Source organism: Salmo salar, chromosome 14, assembly GCF_965601325.2.
Source record: "Salmo salar chromosome 14, fSalSal1, whole genome shotgun sequence".
NCBI lineage: Eukaryota > Metazoa > Chordata > Actinopteri > Salmoniformes > Salmonidae > Salmo > Salmo salar.
Genome location: NC_138304.1, coordinates 10,633,707 through 10,657,157, shown reverse-complemented (window position 1 = coordinate 10,657,157; position 23,451 = coordinate 10,633,707). Strand labels below are relative to the sequence as shown.

General features: G+C 40.6%; 2 protein-coding genes across 3 annotated transcripts in view; one reads left to right on the top strand and one right to left on the bottom strand.

Annotated features, from left to right (window-relative positions):
- The first annotated feature begins 13,211 nt into the window (after positions 1-13,211).
- Positions 13,212-23,451, top strand: part of LOC106568735 (beta-1,3-galactosyltransferase 2) — a 43,693-nt gene continuing 33,453 nt past the window's right edge. The window contains exon 1 of the mRNA XM_014139330.3: positions 13,212-13,593. The gene's annotated coding sequence lies outside the window, so the exon portion shown is untranslated. The remainder of the gene's footprint in view (positions 13,594-23,451) is intronic.
- The window catches only part of LOC100196612 (cell division cycle 73, Paf1/RNA polymerase II complex component, homolog (S. cerevisiae)), a 72,229-nt gene continuing 62,697 nt past the window's right edge, over positions 13,920-23,451 (bottom strand). Inside the window, exons 13-18 of one of the 2 annotated variants that reach the window (XM_014139087.3) lie at positions 23,159-23,194; positions 22,907-22,994; positions 17,408-17,569; positions 15,866-15,966; positions 15,489-15,630; positions 13,920-15,026 (exon numbers count right to left, since the gene is read on the bottom strand). In XM_014139087.3, coding sequence (XP_013994562.1) covers positions 14,990-15,026; positions 15,489-15,630; positions 15,866-15,966; positions 17,408-17,569; positions 22,907-22,994; positions 23,159-23,194 — 566 coding nt within the window. In that variant the 3' untranslated portion in view covers positions 13,920-14,989. The remainder of the gene's footprint in view (positions 15,027-15,488; positions 15,631-15,865; positions 15,967-17,407; positions 17,570-22,906; positions 22,995-23,158; positions 23,195-23,451) is intronic. The other variant, NM_001141641.1, reaches the window with a different exon arrangement.

Below are 23,451 nucleotides of genomic sequence, written 5' to 3'. Positions count from 1 at the left end.
GTTCAGAGCCGACAAGGTGAAAAATTGGTCAATGGGCCCTTGAGCAAGGCACTTAACCATAATTGCTCCTGTAAATTGCTCTGGATAAGAGTGTCTGCTACATGATTAAAACGTTCAATGACAGAAATGTTTTTGTTTAAAATCTGTCACTTGATGATTTAATTTCTGAGAGACAAATAATGTTTTTTTTGCTAAATGCTATATGTCTGCCTCACTCTCAGAGAAATAAGTAGTACTGCTATGTTTTACACACTCAAATGTAACAAATAACAAAACATTTAATAAAGAACTGTACAAATTATACATTTGTGACATGAATATATAAAAAACAAATTCAATACAGTAATATGAGATCTGTATGTAAAATGTTTACATTTTACATTTTAGTAATTTAGCAAATGCAAAATTTACGATTTACAGTAAAATAGCTAGGTGATGTTCAGATTAAAAATCTGAAAACAGTAATGTTTTACACACACATGAAGGTACCTATAAACAATCATTTCTGATGAAAAAAACATAATAGTATTTTTATTTCCAAACTAAGTTTTATCACTGTGCTTCGTCTAATAGCACAACCAAATGACCTGGATTGCAGTTGAGATTACATTAAAAGTACATAGTGCAAGTGATTAATGCCATTCGAAATTCTGAACAGATTATTATAGCAGTTGTAAAGAGCTCCACAGATCTGTGACTTTACATGCTATTTTGAACATGCATGCTTTCTATGATTACATAAGAAGACAATTATAGTTACAGTAACCTCGAAATGTGGCCATGGATGTGTTACTCATTTTAAGGTTAAATAAATACTGTTAACCTACATTCGTTTTTAAGATAGCCTTAACTTTAGTCTATTTACTGTATTACAAAATAAATATTGAATTAAGTTTGGTTGACAACGCAACCAAATATTACAATTTTAAGGATGTACAGAGCCTGTAGAGACTTTTTCAACATTTTATTGCGTAACAGACAAATTTAAAAGTGATTAAATTGAGATTTTTTTTATCACTGGCCTAATGACAAAGTCCAATTACGTTTTTCGAAATGTTTACAATTAATAAAAAATGAAAAGCTGAAATGTCTTGAGTCAGTAAGTATTCAAACCCTTTGTTATGGAAAGCCTTAATAAGTTCAGAAGTAAAAATGTGCTTAACACGTCACATAATACGTTGCATTGACTCACTCTTTGTGCAATACTAGTGTTTCACATGATTATTTTCATATCTGTACCCCACATATACAATATCTGTAAAGTCCCTCAGTTGAGCAGGGAGGTTTTCCAATGCCTCGCAAAGAGGGACACCTATTTGCGAGGCAACTCAGTTGACAAAGAGGATGGAAACCGCTCAGGGATTTCACCATGAGGCCAATGGTGACTTTAAAACTGTGACAGAGTTTAATGCCTGTGATAGGAGAAAACCGAGGATGGATCAACAAAATTGTAAACTCAGCAAAAAAAGAAACATCCCTTTTTCAGGACCCTGTCTTTCAAAGGTAATTTGTAAATATCCAAATAACTTCACAGATCTTCATTGTAAAGGGTTCTAAACACTGTTTCCCATGCTTGTTCAATGAACATAAACAGTTAATGAACATGCACCTGTGGAACGGTCGTTAAGGCACTAACAGCTTACAGACGGTAGGCAATTAGGGTCACAGTTATGAAAACTTAGGACACTAAAGAGGCCTTTCTACTGACTCTGAAATACACCAAAAGAAAGATGCCCAGGGTCCCTGCTCATCTGTGTAAACGTGGCTTAGGCATGCTGCAAGGAGGCATGAGGACTGCAATAATGGGCAATAAATTGCAATGTCCATACTGTGAGACGCCTAAGACAGGGCTACAGTGAGACAGGACGGACAGCTGATCGTCCTCGCAGTGGCAGACCACGTGTAACAACACTTGCACAGGATCGGTACATACTAATATCACACCTGCGGAACAGGTACAGGATGGCAACAACTGCCTGAGTTACACCAGGAACGCACAATCCCTCCATCAGTGCTCAGACTGTTCGCAATAGGCTGAGAGAGGCTGGACTGAGGGCTTGTAGGCCTGTTGTAAGGCAGGTCCTCACCAGACATCACCAGCAACAACGTCGCCTATGGGCACAAACCCAACGTCACTGGACCAGACAGGACTGGCAAAAAGTGCTCTTCACTGACGAGTCGCGGTTTTGTTTCACCAGGGGGCGATGGTCGGATTCGCGTTTATCGTTGAAGGAATGAGTGTTACACTGAGGCCTGTATTCTAGAGCGGGATCGATTTGGAGGTGGAGGGTCCGTCATGGTCTGGTACGGTGTGTCACAGCATCCTCGGACTGAGCTTGTTGTCATTGCAGACAATCTCAACACTGTGCGTTACAGGGAAGACATCCTCCTCCCTCATGTGGTATCCTTCCTGCAGGCTCATCCTGACATGACAATGCCACCAGCCATACTGCTCGCTCTGTGCATGATTTCCTGCAAGACAGGAATGTCAGTGTTCTGCCATGGCCTGCAAAGAGCCCGGATCTCAATCCCATTGAGCACGTCTGGGACCTGTTGGATCGGAGGGTAAAGGCTAGGGCCATTCCCCCCAGAAATGTCCGGGAAGTTGTTTGTGCCTAGGTGGAAAAGTGGGGTAACATCTCACAGCAAGAACTGGCAACTCTGGTGCAGTCCATGAGTAGGAGATGCACTGCAGTACTTAATGCAGCTGGTGGCCACACCATATACTGACTGTTACTTTTGATTTTGACCCCGCCGTTGCTCACATTACATTTCTGTCAGTCACATGTCTGTGGAACTTGTTCAGTTTATGTCTCAGTTGTTGAATCTTGTTATGTTCATACAAATATTTACACATATTAAGTTTGCTGAAAATAAACGCAGTTGACAGTGAGAGGACATTTCTTTTTTTGCTTAGTTTAGTTACTCCACGATACAAACCTAAATAACAGACTGAAAAGAAGGAAGCCTGTACAGAATAAAAATATTATAAAACTGCAAATAATGTGGCAAAGAAATGAACTCTATGTCCTGAATACAAAGCGTTATGTTTGGGGAAAATCCAACACATCACTGGGTACCACTCTTCATATTTTTAAGCATGGTGGTGACTGCATCATGTTATGGGCATGCTTGTCATCGGCAAGGACTAGGGCGTTTTTAAGATAAAATGAAAGGGAATACAGCTAAGCACAGGCAAAATCCTGGAGGAAAACCTGGTTCTGTCTGCTTTCCAACAGACACAGAAAGAAAAATTACCCTTTCAGCAGGACAATAACATAAAACTCAAGGCCAAATATACACTGGCTTACCAAGATGAGTGGCCTACTTACAGTTTTGGCTTAAATCAGCTTGAAAATATCTGTCTTGCTATGATCAACAACCAAGTTGACAGAGCTTGAAGATGAAAAACAATTGTACAATCCAGGTGTGCAAAGCTCTTAGAGACTTACCCACAAAGACTCATAGTTGTAATTGCTACCAAAGGTGATTGTAACATGTATTGACTCAGGGGTGTTAATACTTATGTATATGAGTTATTGCTGTATTTCATTTTCAATAAATTTGCAAAAGATTCTACAAACATATTTTCACTTTGTCATTATGGGGTATCGGGTGTAGATGGGTGAGAAAAACAAATCTATTTAATCCATTTTGAATTCAGGATGAAACACAACAACATCTGGAATGAGTCAAGGGGTATGAATACCTTCTGAAGACACTGTACATAAAAAGACGGACCGTTTGTGAGTTTTTTTGTCTGACAATCATCTTCCATTGTCATCTGTTTTCATTCATCCGGCAATGGATGACTCCCATTGAAAAAGCATTGGCTCCATCCGAAATTCTTTGAACACAATATCTACCTGGGCTGAGCATCAAATCAAATCTTATTTGTCACATGCGACTTATACAGGTGCAGACCTTACAGTGAAATGCTTACTTACAAGCCCTTAACCAACAATGCAGTTTTAAGAAAAATACCTAAAAAAAGTAACAAATAAAAGTAACAAATAGTTGAAGAGCAGCAGTAAAATAACAATTGCGAGGCTATATACAGAGGGTACCGGTACAGAGTCAATGTGCGGGGGCACCAGTTAGTCAAGGTAATTGAGGTAATACACTCCACAAATTTCTTGTTAAAAAACTATAGTTTTGGCAAGTCGGTTAGGACATCTACTTTGTGCATGACACAAGTAATTTTTCCAACAATTGTTAACAGACAGATTATTTCACTTATAATTCACTGTATCACAATTCCAGTGCGTGTACATGTGGATGTATTTCAAGGCCTACCTTCAAACTTAGTGCCTCTTTGCTTAACATCATGGGAAAATCAAAAGAAATCAGCCAAGAACTCAGAAAAAAATTGCCGACCTCCTCAAGTCTGGTTCATCCTTGGGAGCAATTTCCAAACGCCTGAAGGTACCACGTTCATCTGTACAAACAATAGTACGCAAGTATAAACACCATCAGACCACGCAGCCATCATACTGCTCAGTATCTCAGTATCTTCTAGAGATGAACGTACTTTGATGCGAAAAGTGCAAATAAATCCCAGAACAACAGCAAAGGACCTTGTGAAGATGCTGGAGGAAACAGGTACAAAAGTATTTATATCCACAGTAAAACGAGTCCTATATCAACATAACCTGAAAGGCCGCTCAGCAAGGAAGAAGCCACTGCTCCAAAACCGCCATAAAAAAAGACAGACTACGGTTTGCAACTGCACATGGGGACAAAGATCGTACTTTTCGGATAAATGTCATCTGGTCTGATGAAACAAAAATATAACAGTTTGGCCATAATGACCATCATTATGTTTGGAGGAAAAAGGGGAAAGCTTGCAAGCTGAAGAACACCATCCCAACTGTGAAGCACAGGGGTGGCAGCATCATGTTGTGGAGGTGCTTTGCTGCAGGAGGGACTGGTGCACTTCACAAAATAGATGGCATCATGAGGGTGGAAAATTATGTGGATATATTGAAGCAACATCTCAAAATATCAGTCAGGAAGTTAAAGCTTGGTCGCAAATGGGTCTTCCAAATGGACAATGACCCCAAGCATACTTCCGAAGTTGTGGCAAAATGGCTTAAGGACAACAAAGTCAAGGTATTGGAGTGGCCACCACAAAGCCCTGACCTGAATCCTATATAAAATTCGTGGGCAGAACTGAAAAAGCGTGTGTGAGCAAGGAGGCCTACAAACCTGACTCAGTTACACCAGCACTGTCAGGAGGAATGGGCCAAAATTCACCCAACTTATTGTGGGAAGCTTGTGGAAGGCTACCCAAAACATTTGACTCAAGTTCAACAATTTAAAGGCAATGCTACCAAATACTATTTGAGTGTATGTAAACTTTTAACCCACTGGGAATGTGATGAAAGAAATAAAAGCTGAAATAAATAATTCTCTCTACTATTATTCTGACATTTCACATTCTTAAAATAAAGTGGTGATCCTAACTAGCCTAAGACAGGGAATTTTTACTAGGATTGAATGTCAGGAATTGTGAAAAACTGAGTTTAAATGTATTTGGCTAAGGTGTATGTAAACTTCCGACTTCAACTGTATGCCCGTTGTAACCCAGAAAAGGGATTTGCGGATATGCCAGGAGGCCCTGCTACTTGAAGAGGAACATCATGGGAAAAGGATGGCTGAGGTAATGTGTTCTGCTGTAGGAGAGTATAATGTTCCGCGATCTCGTCCACAGGAAACTGACTGGAAGCAGGCTTTAAAAAAATAAATCATGGAAGAGGTTAAGGACCAGATGAAGGCGCTCACAAGTGACATCATCCAGGAGCTGAAACCATTTCAAAGAGCTGACCCCACTGTGGCCGAATGGAGGAAGCCATCGTCCTACTCTAACATATGGGCTGAAGGTAACTCATTTTGCCACCGTTGCCAGGCCGAACACACAGCAAGAGATTTGTACATCATTGGTTACACCTCTGACCAGCTAATAAAAAAAGTTATGAAAAGCTATCTGTTTGTCGGCTAACGCGAATCACCGCTTCAATGGCTTTCATCCTTACAAAATTAACTAACTCAGTTATCCAGAAGGGTCCTATTTAACTTACAATGTGTATCAATAGCTTGTAAAAAGAAAGAAACAAATACTGTACTTAAGAAAATAGTGAATGACAGCAACATGCATTTGATGGTCAGTATACTTTTGTGTTACTGTATATGTACAGTATGTGGAAAAGTATATAAATCAAGCCCACATCTGGGCAATTTGTTTCTGTATTGTAAAAAAATGTAGCTTTTTGTCTGTCTGTGATGGTTGACGTCTGCCTGTCTGTCTTTGTGTGTCGGTCTGTCTGTTCTAGATTACGTCTATTGTAGTAGTCAATGTCAGTCTGTCAGTCTATCTGTGCTAACACACGTCTGTCTTTTTCTGTTAACTGACATTTGTCTGTCTGTCTGTATGTCTGTCTGTCAGCCTTTTCATCCATCCATCCGTCTATTTGGATAGAAGCATTTGCTAAATGGCATATACACTGAGTGTTCAAAACATTAAGAACACCTGCTCTTTCCATGACAGACCTACCAGGTGAATCCAGGTGAAAGCTATGATCCCTTATTGATGTCACTTGTTAAATCCCCTTCAAACATTGTAGATGAAGGGAAGGAGACAGGTTAAATAATGGTTTTTAAGCCTTGAGACATGGATTGAGTTGTTGTGCCATTCAGAGGATGATGGTGCAAGACAAAAAATGTAAGTGCCTTTGAGTGGTGTATGGTAGTAGGTGCCAGGTGCACCGGTTTTGCAACGCTGCTGGGTTTTTCACGCTCAACCAGTTTTCAGGGTGTATCAAGAATGATCCACCACCCAAAGGACATCCAGACAACTTGACACAACCGTGGGAAGTATTGGAGTCAACATGGGCCAGCATCCCTGTGGAACGCTTTCGACACCTTGTAGGGTCCATGCCCCGACGAATTGATGCTGTTCTGAGGGCAAAAAGGGGTGGGGGGAGCAACTCAATATTACGAAGGTGTTCCTAATGTTTTGGTATACTCAGTGTATATTATATTATTGTAATATGAATTATTATATATATCCATCTATGTGTGAGCTCTATCAGTTCAGATAGCCAGTCTATCTCCTCTGTGCCTCTCGTCCAGCAGCATTTCCAGCTCTGTGATCAGGCCTTTGAACTGGATCCTGTTCTCCGGGTCATTCTCCCAACACCTCCTCAGGGAGTATACCTGCGCACACGCACGCACGCACGCACGCACACACACACAGAAAAGAAAGGGAGAGAGATATGTATGAGTATGTTGCACGTCACTAATTCACAGGAGAGGCATTTGAAAAACAATTATCTCCATCAAAATGCGTTTGACAGAAATGCCTTCGGGAACATGTGAACTTTCATGTGCCTTAATAACAAACTTGTATGCCATCTGTAAATAAGAATATAATTGTTAAATTACGAGCCTAGTTGGTTCAGCCACGGAAAAATACAAGAACCTATTCGCTAGCCATGATTGGCTGAGATAATGGATGGGCTGGACATGCCGAGAGATGAGTTTGGATTGGTCTGCCATTTAGCATGCTTCTGTCTATAACTTGAGCTGCTCAGTATGTAGATAATCCTTGCTACTGAAGCTTTTTTGAAAGATATGTTAGCCATGGAGAACTGAAAAAGCATTGCTACTGCTCTCAACAACATTGCTGCCCTGAATTTAGCAGGCACTATATCGACAAAGATCAGTGGGAAAAAGTTGTGATGGACTACTTTCTGCACACGGTCAGTGTGAACCCAGAGTGACTTGTCACAACGGGCCAAACAAGCTGTATAAACAAAGACACAGGACATCTTACTTCGTTAAAGGGGTTCTGCCATGAAGCGTTCCTGCATGTATATGGTTAAGAGTCTAGCTACATTTTCAGATATCATACGTTTCTAATTTAGGCAGAAAGTTGTTTTCATTACAAGTTAAAGAGTATTGTTAGCTAGCTAGCGAACCTTAACTTGATTGCTCGCTAGCTAACGTTACGATAATATTCATATCTCAGAAACCCATTTGCATTGCTAGTTGTAGCCTAATGTTAGCTAGCTAGCTAACATTGAACCTAGTTGGTTAGTTTTAGCTACTTGCAAATACATACTACTGCATTTTATGCGTGGTGGCTAGCTATGACAATCTGTTTGTATTGTATGGGTTGGGATTATGGTTCATTGTTTAGCTAACTACATGACCGATCAAGTTAATCACGTGTGTCTGAAGGTGTTTACGGCCACCATTGTATTTCATGAACATGTGCACATGTCTAGACTTTACTGACCCATCCACTTAGCTAGATGTGGCTGGGGGGTTGGTGTAGCATTTATTTCACATACATTTAGACAGGTGTGTCTGGGTTAGCATCACCTACACACTAAACAAAAATATAAATGCAACATGTAAAGTGTTGGTCCCATGTTTCATAAACTAAAATAAAAGATCACAAAAATGTTCCAGCTTATTTCTCTCAAATGTTTTGCACAAATTTGTTTACATCCTTGTTAGTGAGCATTTCTCCTTTTCCAAAATAATCCATCCACCTGACAGGTGTGGCATATCAAGAATCTGATTAAACAGCATGATCATTACACCAGGGGCGTAGCCAGATGTATTTGTTTTGGATAGGCCTAGAAAAAGTTGGATAGGCATTTTTTCTACTTACTTATTACATTTATTTTGCGATGTGCACCGTATATTATTTCGTAATACAATCGTTTTATACTAGTGCATAGTACTTGGAGCAACCTCGTTACACAAATAATTACCTATCCCAGCATATTAAAATAAGACAGTAACTTTAGACCAGTTGCCAACTTGCCAACAACATAAAACTCATCTTCAGGCGCACTTTAATCTCAATGGGCAAACAAGCCTATGTTTGATGTTACAATTTATATTTATACCGCTTGCTTAAATGTTTGCTTTAGTAGGATATGTACCCCTCCTCTGTTCCCTGACATGACTGAAGCGCCATCGAAAGAAAATCCACACAGAGTGGGATCCAACTCCAGGGGTTGCAACACTTGAAGTATTTTCTGAGAAATTCCTTGTGCAGACAAATCAGTGGTTTCCATAAACTCAACAGCTCTTTCTTTAATCATTCCAGCATGAATGTATCGGATGCACACAGGAATAAGTTCTCGTTTAGATTGCTCTTTATATTCATCTGCTAGTATGGCAAAATATGTGGAAGGCGCAGAATGAACTTCATCTTTTATCCTCCACAGTAACAACGATGCTGCACACTCCAGCAACTCGTTCTGAATTTCGGGGCTCATAAGCGGGGCATTGCGAGGTAGCTCATTAAGCCTGTTTTGTATTTCTGAGTCATACTTTGAGATGAAATTTAAGATTTCTAAAAAGTTACCTTTGTTGATTGCCTCTTCGGTTTCTATATGCCCTCTGAGTGGAATATCCTGCTTTGCACACATTATAACAATATCTATGACCACTTTAACATGTGCACGGTTTCTTTCTATAAAATCCATGTTTGCATCACCATGTATTTGGTCCAACACAGTCCCACAACTTCTAGGCCCATGGGTCGCCTTGAAGGATTCAAATTTTGCAAGGGCACTAGCATGTAATTTGCTATTCTCGTGTTTGCAGCAAGCATTTCTTGTGAGTTTCCAGTTTTTAAATCCATCTTGTACAAATCTGAATTCGACATTTGCCCCAGGAAAGTGCCTACAAAACGTACAATAAATTGCATCTTTTGCTTTACTACACTCAATCCACACGAACTGGTCAATCCACCTTGAAGAGAAGCAGCGTGATTTGCCATTTATCATACTTGAAGGAAACTTTGCTAGCTTTGGTTGATTCATCAACTTGGCTGGTTCATCAACGACAGACAAATCTGTAGGTGGACCTACTGCAGGTTCACCCCCAGCCGCAGCATCAAGAACGAGAGGAGACAGTGGGGTAGGCAAGCATGCCTGGCTCAACGTGGCATTGGCGGTTGTGATGGCGATTGCGGTTGTTTCTATCCTGGCGCCACCTGTTAATGTCTCATTCTGGAAGCTATCGGTAGATTGATCCAAATTATTTTCTGGCACACACTCCTTTTCCTCCAGACGTCTTTTTTTGAAAAACCTAGCAATCGACATTTGGTTTGCCATTGCTAGAACTACTAAATTACCTTAGCTGGTGAGTCAATTCGAGTAAGCTAGCGTTGTCAGGCTCAAAATCCTCAAATTTGCCCGGATGGTCACCAATTTTTCAACCCTTGTATTGGTCAGCACGGTAGTTATAACACCATAGGCCTTGTTGATCTCTGCACCAGACAGGATGCTCTTGCCAGCATACTTGGGGTCCAACATGTACGCTGAACTGCAGTTTCCTCTGCTTGGAGCAACAGTGAAGTGGGCAGTACGGATTTCTTCTCTTACATCGGCAAGCAGAGTCTGAACATCAGACAGGATGGCATCGTCTCCCTTAATCCGTGCAATGGCTACTGCTATAGGTTTCAGGAGTTTCAGGCTGCTTACCACTCTCTCCCAAAATACATCATCCAGGAGGATCCTCTTGATGGGGCTGTCCATATCAGCAGACTGTGATATGGCCATTTCTTGGAGAGACTCCTTCCCCTCCAGGAGACTGTCAAACATGATGACAACACCCCCCCCCCAATGGGTGTTACTGAGCAGCTTTAATGTGGTGCTCTTATTCTTCTCACTTTGCTTGGTGAGGTAGATTGCTGCTATATCTTGATGACCCTTCCTTCACAAACCTAAGCATTTCCTTGGCTCTTGTGTAGTGTATCCATTGTTTTCAGTGCCATGATGTCCTTGAGGAGCAGATTCAATGCATGAGCAGCACAGCCAATGGGTGTGATGTGAGGGTAGGACTCCTCCACTTTAGACCAAGCAGCCTTCATGTTTGCAGCATTGTCGATGCAAATACCTTCTGTGGTCCAAGGACATTGATGACTGCCTTCAGCTCATCTGCAATGTAGAGACTGGTGTGTCTGTTGTCCCTTGGGTCTGTGCTCTTGTAGAATACTGGTTGAGGGGTAGAGATCTAGTTAATTATTCCTTTCCCATGAACATCTGACCAGCCATCAGATATGATTGCAATACCGTCTGCTTTCTCTATAATTTGCTTCACCTTCACTTGAACTCTGTTGAACTCTGCATCCAGCAAATGACTAGATAAAGCATGTCTGGTTGGAGGGGTGTATGCTGGGCGAAGTACATTCAGAAATCTCTTCCAATACACATTGCCTGTGAGCATCAGATGTGAACCAGTTGCATACACAGCTCAAGCAAGACATTCATTAGATTTCTCTGACTCGGTTCCTCCATTGAGTAAAAAAAACTTCTGATTCCAGGAGGACCATGAGCTGTTGCTATCGATAAGGTGTCTGATTCACCATTTTCACCTCGAATAGAAGTAGAGGGACTTTTGTCAGAGGTTGCTTGTTGTGAGCGCTGAGGGAACTTTATGCACTTGGCCAGATGATGGTGCATCTTTGTTGCATTCTTCACATATGATTTGGCACAGTATTTACAAATGTACACAGTTTTTCCTTCTACATTAGCTGCAGTGAAATATCTCTACACATCAGATCTTGCCTGTGGTATTTTCCTATAAAGATTTTTTTTTTTTTGTTAAAAAACCCCAAATACAATTCCATGTACAGATAAATAGTTAAGCAGTTAGATTAAACAACTTTGTAAGATAGATGTTTTAAAATGTAACATGTATGGAAACAGGTGAATTAACTCTGTTAGCAGGCTCAAGAAAGCTAAAACCCACATGGTAGCGAAAACTAACTAGCAGAAATTGTTAATGAGTTAGAAATGTTTTAATCACACTTTGCTGTAGGCTACTATATACTAGTTAACAAAAAATCATGTATGTCATATAAAATATATTCACCCCACCCAGTATTGTAATCAAAACTTATCAGAAAGTATGTAGTCCTTGTCTCAGACAGTGTAGTAGTGTGGGCTCAATAGCATCTCATTAGTGTGCAAGATCTTGAGAATCAGCAGTACATGTGATGGAAGAGTGCACTGCATATGTGATAGAAGAATGCACTGTGCATGCAGAAGGTTGCAACTCCATTGAATTGGGGATAGTTTAACCAACTTATGTCACAAGACCTAGAATTGCCTTATGTGTATCCCACAAAAAAAGGTGCACTGTTATAAGCAAAAAGTTGTATGAATTTAAGCAAAATTCCCAGGCTTAACTTCCCATGGAAAATTACCAGAAAGTTTCCGAACCTTTGCAACCCTAGTTATATTTGTGACGCTCGATGCGCTGCAAATCCCGTTTGGGCTCCCGAGTGGTGCAGCGTTCTAAGGCACTGCATCTCAGTGCTAGAGGTGTCACTACCAACCCTGGTTCAATTCCAGGTTGTATCACTACTGGCCGTGATTGGGAGTCCCATAGGGCGGCGCATATTTGGCCCAGCGTTGTCCGTGGTTTGGCTGTCATTGCAAATAAGAATTTGTTCTTAACTGACTTGCCTAGTAAAATAAAATATACCTTTTTTAAGTCCTCATTGGTTTTTAGGAGCATATACCCACGTTAGTGATAGAAAGATGAGCTGAGGTCCAAACTCCAGTCAGTAGTGGGTAATGCACCTTAAAGTTGGTTGCCAACCGCCATATAAAGTCCAAAGAAGAAGAAAAAGCCTGAAGGAGGAGAGATTACTAGAAAACAACGTTTTACCCTTTTATCTGTGGATTGTCAGAGTAGACCTTGAGCATTTCAGGTAAAACAACCCAATATTTATATCCCAGGACAAATTAGCTAGCAACAGCAAGCTAGCTAGATAAATTGCCATACATGTTTGCTTATCGACCTGTCCCTAAATTAATATAATTGTTTCAGAGTTGGTTTTGATATTTCATCCTGCGTGTCCTGATCGTGTTTGGTGTGTGGGGATAAAATCAACACGCGCGCGTTGGCAGATGCTCCCGCGGTCTGGTCAGTGTGTGGCAAAAGTTAGATATCTAATCAATGTAAAATGGAATTAAAATGACAAAACTCTAAATTAAGGGAGAAGGATAGGCTACAACGACCACGAACCAACAGGTAGGCTCCTATTTAATATTTCGAATGGAGTTATTTGTAAATGTAGGATGAGAAAGCGAATGCACTGCAGCCTTAGTCAAGCTAGCTAGGGTTAATTATCCCCGGGAAGGGGGTAGCTGCATCCCAATATGGCGACCGGGTGTGTCGAAATAAGTGGGTGTATGGAAAGCGAATCAGCTAATTGGGGCGATTTGTTGGCACTCAAGACCGTTTTGCGTGGCTGATGCACTAGTCAATAACCCGGCGGTCACTGCTCAATGCTCTAGTTTTGTGCCTGCCGACTCGAAGTGCTTCGTACTGGGTATAATTAATGGTAGTGTCACCGGTGCGGTGGTAGGTAGCTACGTGGCCATTTTCTCTCGCATTATTTTATTTCAAGTAGGTTAGAAGCCTACACAATAAATAATATTTATAACCATCTAGACTGTAATACAGTCTACTACGGCAACAAACGGAACACAGTGCCCTTTACTCCTGCTTGGCAAGTAACGGTAACGGCATGGAAAGTAGCTACCCAGAGTGAAAGTAAGTACACGCATACAACGCATGAAGCAACAGTAGCCTAAACAGTTACACCTATAATTAACTTGATCAAAAATACGAAAAGATCGTCCGTTTTATAACTGAAAATGTACAATCATCCTCTGACTTAACGGAAGAAAAAAAAACAGCTCAATCAAAAACCTTATGCCTTTACTGTATGTGTTTAAGTAGTTTTTCTATCTATCAAGTACCCAGAATTTTTCATGATAAGATCATGAGGGCAGGAAAACGTCAGGTTCAAATAGAAACCCAACTCTGCATGGTAAAGAAAGCGAAAGGAGATTTAAACTGCAACACAGACGAAACACTTTTTCCGTCTACCAACTTTTATTATCCATTTGCACTGTGAACACATCAAATAAAGCAATGTCCATCATCATTCCTTTCATTTGCACAACAACTAAAAACAACTAAATCTTTACATCGTCATGTAGTTACCAAAGTGGTGTGCAGTTGCAAAAATAAAATACAAAAACAAGGCGCAAATATTGGAATTTACCGTCAGGAACATTTGAACCCATCTATCGCGCAATCATTAGCTTTGTTATGCATCAAGAATAAGATACCTAGCTTCTTTGATCTTCAAAGTCTGGCTCATATATCATCATATATACATTTGGATCACATGGAAGTCGTCGCTCAGATGCTCCTTGGCTATATGACTGAATACCTAGGCTCTTTCAAACTAGTATTCGGTCCCAAATGGCACTCTATTCCCTTCATAGAGCACTGTAGTGCACTATTTAGGAAATAGGGTGCCAAATCGAAAGCACCTAGTAAAAAAGATGAGACATAAATGTTCCTATCGTAAGGAAGTAAAAACACCAGAAAATGAAACTGAAAGAGGTCTCGTATCCCTTATTGCCAGCAGTGATTTTTATTTGTACCACCAGATTTCCAAAGGGCTTCTTATCCAGCTCATGTTTCACATGGAATTTACAAGATCCATTTCACAAAGGAAATAGTATGGGAAGTTGTTTTCCCCACCTCCATCTATCCATCCCCCTTCCGCTCTCCATCTCACTCGCTCTTCAATCTGTCTCCACAGTAAAACGCTAGACTGTTAGAAAATATAGTTTTTGTATATTGTACATAGGAACTTGAAAAACATGGGAAGCTCCAACCTCCCCAATGTCCAGACATACTGTGTCTGCTGCTTCCATCTATGAAGACCAGGTAGAAAGTATTTTCCTGAATGACTATCTGAACACGTGGGTCTATTCTGGGAAAGTGCTGGTGGGGGAGGGGGGGTGTTGTGGGCCCGTGGGTCTCCTTTCTCGTCTAGTGGTAGTCCTGGTGGGGAGGGCGGCTAGGTTTGGGGCGGGAGTTTATAAATGCCTTGACGGGACCTGTGGAGGAAGGAGGCCACGGTCCAGGCTCAGAACCTCAGGTGCGACTTGTGTTTCACCATGTATCTGTAGAGCGAACAGGAAGAGAAGATGGCATGTGGTCAGAAGGAGCTCATGCATTCTACTGTCATCCCATTCAAATATAAATCCCAAATATTTCTATAACCACAGAGTATATGAAGTATTAACTTTTACAGAGAATATTATTTAACTCAATGTACATGAGTGCTAACATTTACATGGAAACTTATCTTCCAGGGTTAGGGTCAATTCCATTTAAATTCAGAAAGTAAATGAAATTCCAACACCACATTTTCCCAATTGAAGAGAATTGGAATTCAGTGCATTTCCAGAATGAATTTTAAATATAATAAATTTTTTCAGAAATATTTTAAGTAATTTCATTGAAAGGATAGACCAGTATAGAAAGAGGGAAGGGAGAAGGGTTTTCATAAGGTATAGGTGGGTTTGGTATCAACCCCATTGTGTCATGAACATACATGTACACAACGTGCTATCAAAACACACCTGTCGAGGGTCTCCCAGAACTTCAGGAACATGGGCCGGTCGAGATGGCGCTTGTGGTGGCTCAGCTCCAGCACGGTCACATCCCACTTCTGCACATTGGGGTCCATCTTCTGCTCGTCATACTTCAGATGGAAGGCTCGGACTGCAGGGTGACCACAACCACACACAGTCAATTAGGTAGGACCAATACTCGTTTCGAGACAGGTTAGCTCAAATACATGAACTTAAGTCCATCTAAAGGGATCACAGGTTAGTAGCCAAAGAACTGTATGGGTAGCACTTTACAGTTTAAAATAACTGGGTAACCATTTAAAGTGCTACCCCTGTATGTAAAGTGCTACCCCTGTATGTATAAGAGCAAGTGGGAGGAATCTCACTTTTAGCGAAAATGTCCACAGGAGATCCGTCAGGTAGCAGCCAAGGCCAGCCCTTGAACTGCCAGGCAGGGCCTTGCACGAACACGGCCACCACGCGATCCCTGCACAAACACAGTCAACATCAACCTCTAGTGTGAAAACAATACAAAATGAGACCGTTTTGCATGTGTGGCACAGTAAAATGGGAGTAAGTGTCGCACAATCGTCATATTGTAAGCCAGATGTAGAGAGGATGTATAGTCATTTGTGGCCATGGGGTAAGTTTTGAGGGGCTGGTTGCTCAAGTGGCGTAGCGGTATGTGGATTTGGGTCAAGTACATTCATTTACAGCCGACCATTACCACAATATCGTGAGGTACTGTCGATCATGTAGTACTATTGTGTCTACACACACATGCACAAGTCACATATTGCTCTTTAAGAGCATTCCACGCCAGGATTGTGCAACATTTGCCCCTTACTCTTTTCAAAATTCTTCAAGCTCTGTCAAATTGGTTGTTGATCATTGCTAGACAACCATTTTCAGGTCTTGCAATAGATTTTAAAGTAGATTGTCAAAACTAACTTGGCCTCTCAGGAACATTCACTGTCTTCTTGTTAAGCAACTCCAATGTATATTTGGCCTTGTGTTTTAGGTTATTGTCCTGCTGAAAGGTGAATTCATCTCTCAGTGTCTGGTGGAAAGCAGACCAGGTTTTTCTTTAGGATTTTACCTGTGCTTAGCTCCATTTCGTTTCTTTTTTTACCCTGAAAAACTCATAACATACCCATAACATGATGCAGCCACCACTATGCTTGAAAATATGGAGAGTGGTGCTCAGTAGTATGTTTTATTGGGTTTCCCCAAACATAACACTTTGTATTCAGGACAAAAAGTTACTGATTTGCCACATTTTTTGCATTGTTGCATGTTTTGAAATATTTTAATTCTGTACAGGCTTCCTTTTCACTGTCAATTAGGTTAGTATTGTGGAGTAACTACAAGGTTGTTTATCCATCATCGGTTTTCTCCTATCCCAGCCATTAAACTTGTAACTGTTTTAAAGTCACGGTTGGCTTCATGGTGAAATCCCTGAGCGGTTTCCTCCTCTACGGCAGCAGTTAGCAAGGACACCTGTATCTTTGTAGTGACTGGGTGTATGAATATGCCTTCCAAAGTATAATTAATTAATAGTTAAGCACAATTTAAACTTGCCATAACAAAGAGGTTGAATACTTATTGACAAGACATTTCAGCTATTAATTTGTAAAAAATTGAAAAACAGAATACCCCATAATGACAAAGTGGAATTGAGTGTAGGCCAGTGAAAAAACCCTCAATTTATTCAATTTTAAATTCAGGCTGTAACAACAAAATGTGGAAAAAGTTGAGGGGTGTGAATACTTTCTGAAAGCACTGTATTTATGGAAGATCATGAACGGTCATGTATGTTCATAATGTGGTTATGTATGGTCCTGGTGACACGATGGCTGGTCAATGATACAGAGTGGAATGTATGTATCGAAGATGCCAAATGGTCATGTACGGTGGTGGTGACTCACCAGTCCTGCGGAGCTAGTTTGAGGGGCTGGTCGATGACCCTGTAGGGCACGGTGACGCTGAGCGTGGCCCCCCCAGGCTGGATCTGGTCCTTGCGTCTCTGGAGCAGCACCTCGTTGTCCCGCTGGACGCCCTGCTTCTTCTTCTCCTCTGGCGTCACAAACCTCACGGAGAGGGGAGGGAGAAGAGTAATGGCTAATGCATACGATACAAAACCTCCGTCAAGAATGTATTACTGTTAGCAAGGCAAAAAAAAGTATTGGTGACTATGCAATGTTGTTTTCAACATGATTCTAATATAGGGATTTTTAAGTCCAACATATGTGAAGCTTGTTTTTTTATGAAATGTTTATTGGTACCTAGTGGATCAATGTTGCAGTCTTGTGTGTGATAAGATGAAGTTACTAAGTGTCCTGATTAATGAAGTGTTATTATTCATTTCCAGCACAGCTATTTTAGCCCAGTCTGAATTGTTCCCACTTGGCCGTCACTCCTTCCCTCCATTTCCTTTCTAGCATGCTAGCATACAAAACAAGTCCTACAATCTTCTAACCATGAAACTAACTATAGCCTACATACCAAAAAAAAAAAAACATCCCCGTAGTTTGTTGTTGTTGCCCGTTTTAAAACTTGGTAACTGCTAGCCTCTTCACACACACACACACAAAACAAGACCTACTGTACTCTCCCTACCACATTCACTGTACAGTATTGCCAACATACCAACAACAAAAAAAGTCTCTGAATGTCGTTGAGTGGCCCAGCCAGAGCCCGGATTTGAACCCGATCAAACATCTCTGGAGAGACTTACCACATTTACATAACTATTCAGACCCTTTACTCAGTACTTTGTTGAAGCACCTTTGGCAGCAATTAGAGCCTCGAATTATCTTGGGTGTGACGCTACAAGCTTGGGGAGTTTGACATTGCACAAATGTCTAAAAACCTGTTTTTGCTTCGTCATTATGGGGTATTGTGTAGATTGATAAAAACAATTTAATCCATTTTAGAATAAGGCTAACAAAATGTGGAAAAAGTCCAGGTGTCGGAATACTTTCAGTAAACACTATATACAGTATCAGTCAAAAGTTTGGACACCTACAAGGGTTTTTCTTTATTTGAATTATTTTCTACATTGTAGAATAATAGTGAAGACCTCAAAACTATGAAATAACACATATGGAATCATAAGAGATTCTTCAAAGTAGCCAACCTTTGCCTTGGATAGCTTTCAACACTCTTGGCATTCTCTAAACCAGCTTCATGAAGTAGTCACCTGGAATGCATTTCAATTAACAGGTGTGCCTTGTTAAAAGTTAATTTGTGGAATTTCTTTCCTTAATGCATTTGAGCCAATCAGTTGTGTTGTGACAAGGTAGGGGTGGTATACAGAAGGTGGCCCTATTTGGTAAAAGTCCATATGGCAAGAACAGCTCAAATAAGAAAGAAATGACAGTCCATTACTTTAAGACGTGAAGGTCAGTCAATCCGGAAAATGTCAAGTTTCTTCAAGTGCAGTCGCAAAAACCAAACGCTATATTGAAACTGGCTCTCATGAGGACCGCCACAGGAAAAGACCCAGAGTTACCCTCTGCATCAGAGGTAAGTTCATAGAGTTACCAGACTCATAAATTGCAGCCCAAATAAATGCTTCACAGGATTCACGTAACAGACACATCAACAGTTCAGAGGAGACTGTGTGAATCAGGCCTTCATGGTCAAATTGCTGTAAAGAAACATCTACTAAAAGGACACCAATAAGAAGTAGAGACTTGCTTGGGCCAAGAAACTCCAGCAATGGATATTAGACCGGTGGAAATCTGTCCTTCGGTATGATGAGTCCAAATTTGAGATTTTTGGTTCCAACTGCTGTGTCTTTGAGATGCAGAGTCGGTGAACGGATGATCTCCGCATGTGTGGTTCCCACCGTGAAGCATGGAGGTATGATGGTGCTTTGCTAGTGACACGGTCAGTGATTTATTTAGAATTCAAGGCACACTTAACCAGCATGGCTACCACAGAATTCTGCAGCGATACGCCATCCCATCTGGTTTGCGCTTAGTGGGACTATTATTTGTTTTTCAACAGGACTATGACCCTACACACTTCCAGGCTGTGTGAAGGCTATTTGACCAAGAAGGAGAGTGATGAAAAGCTGCATCGATGACCTGGCCTCCACAATCACCTGACCTCAACCCAATTGAGATGGTTTGGGATGAGTTGGACCACAGAGTGAAGAAAAAGCAGACAACAAATGCTCAGCATATGTGGGAAGTCCTTCAAAACTGTTGGAAAAGCATTCCAGGTGAAGCTGGTTGAAAGAATGCCAAAGCTGTCATCAAGGCAAAGGGTGGCTACTTTGAAGAATCTCAAATATAAAATATATTTTGATTTGTTTAACACTTTTTTTGGTTACTATATGATTCCAAATGTGTTATTTCGTAGTTTTGATGTCTTCTCTATTCTACAATGTAGAACATAGTAAAAATAAATAAAAACCCTGGAATGAGTCGGCGTGCAAACTTTTGACTGGTACTGTGTGTGTGTGTGTATATATGCGTATTTTTTTTTTCACACTACGAGGTTGGAATAATACTGTGAAATTGTTAAAATTATGTCCTTTTGGGGTAAGAGCGGTTTAAAATTGGTTGGTAAATCAGTTAATAGACTAATAAGAAAGAGTTAAACCTCTTTACCAACTACGAATTTTCAATTTTCCACTCCCCACTCAGACCACTCCCAGACAGTCCTGCATTGAACCTTTAAATAGCTGAGCATGCCATTACTACAACACTGTCCAAAAACAGTAACTGCTTCATATTGAAGGAGTGCCTTTGATTTGCCGGCCTGCACATGGGCAGTTCGGGTCAACACGACCGTTAGACCCAGTGATGCATTTCTGTGCATGAGCTTAGCTTGCTATAACATCGCCTACAAGTGTGATCGGGGATGTCTATTGGAGATAGTTTCTGGACCGCTTCATGTTTATTCTTTGACGATAAATAAGGCCCATAAACGCACATTTTCTCCTAGTGAAAATCCTATGTGCAGCTATGGTTGCAATGTTTATAAGGAGCTGTCATGTGTTCACAGAGCAGAGGGTGGGTAGCTGGGCCCTGTGTTCTGCCCTCAGGGCTCTCTACCTGTATATCAATTAAACACAGGTTCCTGTTCAGTACTTTATGCTTTGATAATGACCTTGCCAACATCCAGCCTCCCAGAGAAGCATAAATATTCTGCATGTATTGATAAACTGGATTACCAGGGTTGAACACCAATAGGATTCATCCACCGGGTTTTTTCCATATAGGTTCTAACACACACACACCAGGGTTCCATTAGCCGCCAACTGCCGGCTTTTAGCCCCCCACCAAATAAATGAAAAGTCGATAAATCAAACTGTTGCCAGCCAAAATGTACAGGAGGAAAAAAATACATTGCAAAATAATGCACTTTATTCATTGATGGAAATAGGTTACCAGTCGATGTAGATGCATTGACAGTCATGCTTATCAGTCTATAGCTTAAATTTCCATAATTTTGTGGAATTAAATGGGCTTGTGTATATTTTCATTAGTCATGTATATTATTTGTCCAACACAACTATCACACAGCAGGATTTCTTCAACAGCTCCTCAGCTGATTGCTGCTGGACTAAAACATGTGCTTAATTGTGCCCATTCACTGCGCAACAATTCTAAATACATTCGCCTGTTAACTGTTTTGCTGCACAATTAAAGAGCTACTATTTTTATTTCTCAACTGGTAATTGAAGTTCGCCTCCCATTCACCATGCAAGCGCAGGCAACACCCAACACTTTTTACAATGTGAGCTGAGGCAGGATGTATTTCTAAAACATACTTAATTGTTTGAAACCTGAATGTTTTATTTAAAATTATGACGCATGTCTTACCTTGCTTCAAAGTAGCCTATAGGCAAAATCCAACCATGGAAACGTGGAGGCAATTCTTTTATAAAATGACTAGGCGGCGCGTAAGTTTCAAGTTTACCATTTCTACCAGTTGTGGATTTTCATTAGGCACATTTTTGTGGAACAGTTTAAATTCAATAATGAGGATTTAGTTTCTCAAAATCATTGTCATGTGGTTAATCATTAAAATCTGAATTAAAATTATAATCAAAAAGTTAAGTCAACTTATCACCAGACCCTGCCATATGGACACATTGATAAACCATGATCATTTGCGGCAAAAAAAAGAGCGCATGGAACTCATGCTGCCAATGCAGCAGAAGGCCTATTGCCCTTTCTCACCGAGGATTGGTGAATATCGAGGGGTAGATTGTTGGAAAGATTATTCAAATGGCTTACTGTGAGGAACTATAGTTAATATATTATTATTTGCAATGGATGTTAAAGAAATACTTCCCTACACTTCTGCGCAGCAGCCCAGGTACTTCTATGCGTGCGCCATCAGGACAGAGAAACCATACAAATGCTCATTGCTCACATGGAGCACTCCAAACAAAAGACAATGAAAAAAAAAACATCATTTGAAATTTGTTAGTTTATGAAATAAACCAAAACTTGTTTCTCACAAGTGTAGCAGGTTGTGAAATCTGCAATCGTTTCCACTCCGAGAACGATAAATTAAACGAATGTAACCAAATGATGTGGATTAATTGATAAAAACAAAACAAAAAAGGGCAAACAATTCACAAAATGAAACAATGGATGCGCAAGAATTGGCAGGAGACAGCTGATCCATTCTGGAGACAGACTCGCCTGAATCTCCACCACACACCAATCCCCTTCTAGTCTCAACATATGAAATTATATTCATCACACATTTTAGAAGCTTTTCACTGACTGACAACTCAATAAATCAGCTAGGCACGCTGCCCAAATTGCGGGCTTCCCAAATAAGCATAGTTTGAAACAATCCACAGCAACAAAAAAATTAAGCTAATGATCCACGACTCCTCTGTGGCCAAGTCATGCTTTCTGGTGAAGTATTTTTGAATTATTTTATTTATTTCTGTATAGACAGGAGCAAGTATATAATTTCAGCAAATGTATTTCCACTTCCCTATTGGACCCACCGCTATGCCATTTGTCTCCTGTTCTATTGATTTTCAGATGAACTTTCTTTGTCCAGAAGCCAAAATCCTAGTCATATTAGCAACACATCCTAGTTGTTGCATCGTTAGATCCGCCCTCTAAGTTTCTAACATAGATTTGCATCTCTGTCACATATAGAACTGCTATCAGGTGCGCTGTTTACAATGGTGTTGGCAAAATGTATTGGCTGCTTCATTACATTAGTTGCAAGTTCTGTTAAATCAAATTTCGATTATGTTCATGTATCTTATGTCATTCTGAGCACCATGGGTTGATGCCCTAATGAGTTATGCATCCATATGGGCCCGGTAAATTTCAGAAATGACCCGATAAATTCAAATCTTCCCGGTCATGTTGTCAGACGCCACATTTTCCTAAAATAAATCCTGGCGCATGCACGCGCACACACATTCTACTTACTTGAGGTCCTGCAGTAGATCCTTCGCATTGAGCATGGTGATGAGGGATGTGGTGGCCGCTGGGATGATGACGATGGGGGTCCGAGAACCTTTAATGAAACAAACACAATGTATATGTTTTAGTTCATCTATTACCATTTATCAACATTCATCAATAACACTCGTGCGCACGCACGCACACACACACACACACACACACACACACACACACACACACACACACACACACACACACACTTGTAGCAGTACATACCCTTCTTTTGATTTGGTGGGGGTCTGGCTTGGGAAACTGGAGGAGGAAAAAAAAAAAAGAATCAGTGACAGAAAGAACCGATATCCCATGATTAGCCATGTGCTGCAAAAATTATAAAATTTGACAACAGATGAGACAATGAACAGAGGAAATGACAGCTCTGGCTTGTGTCCTGAATTAAGTGAAACGGACAGGCATAAACCAGGTAAAGCTAATGCACTCATTTTCTGATCAAATTTAAAAAACCCTTCAAGGAGTTAGTTTACCTCAGACATGCACAGCTGTAACGATGT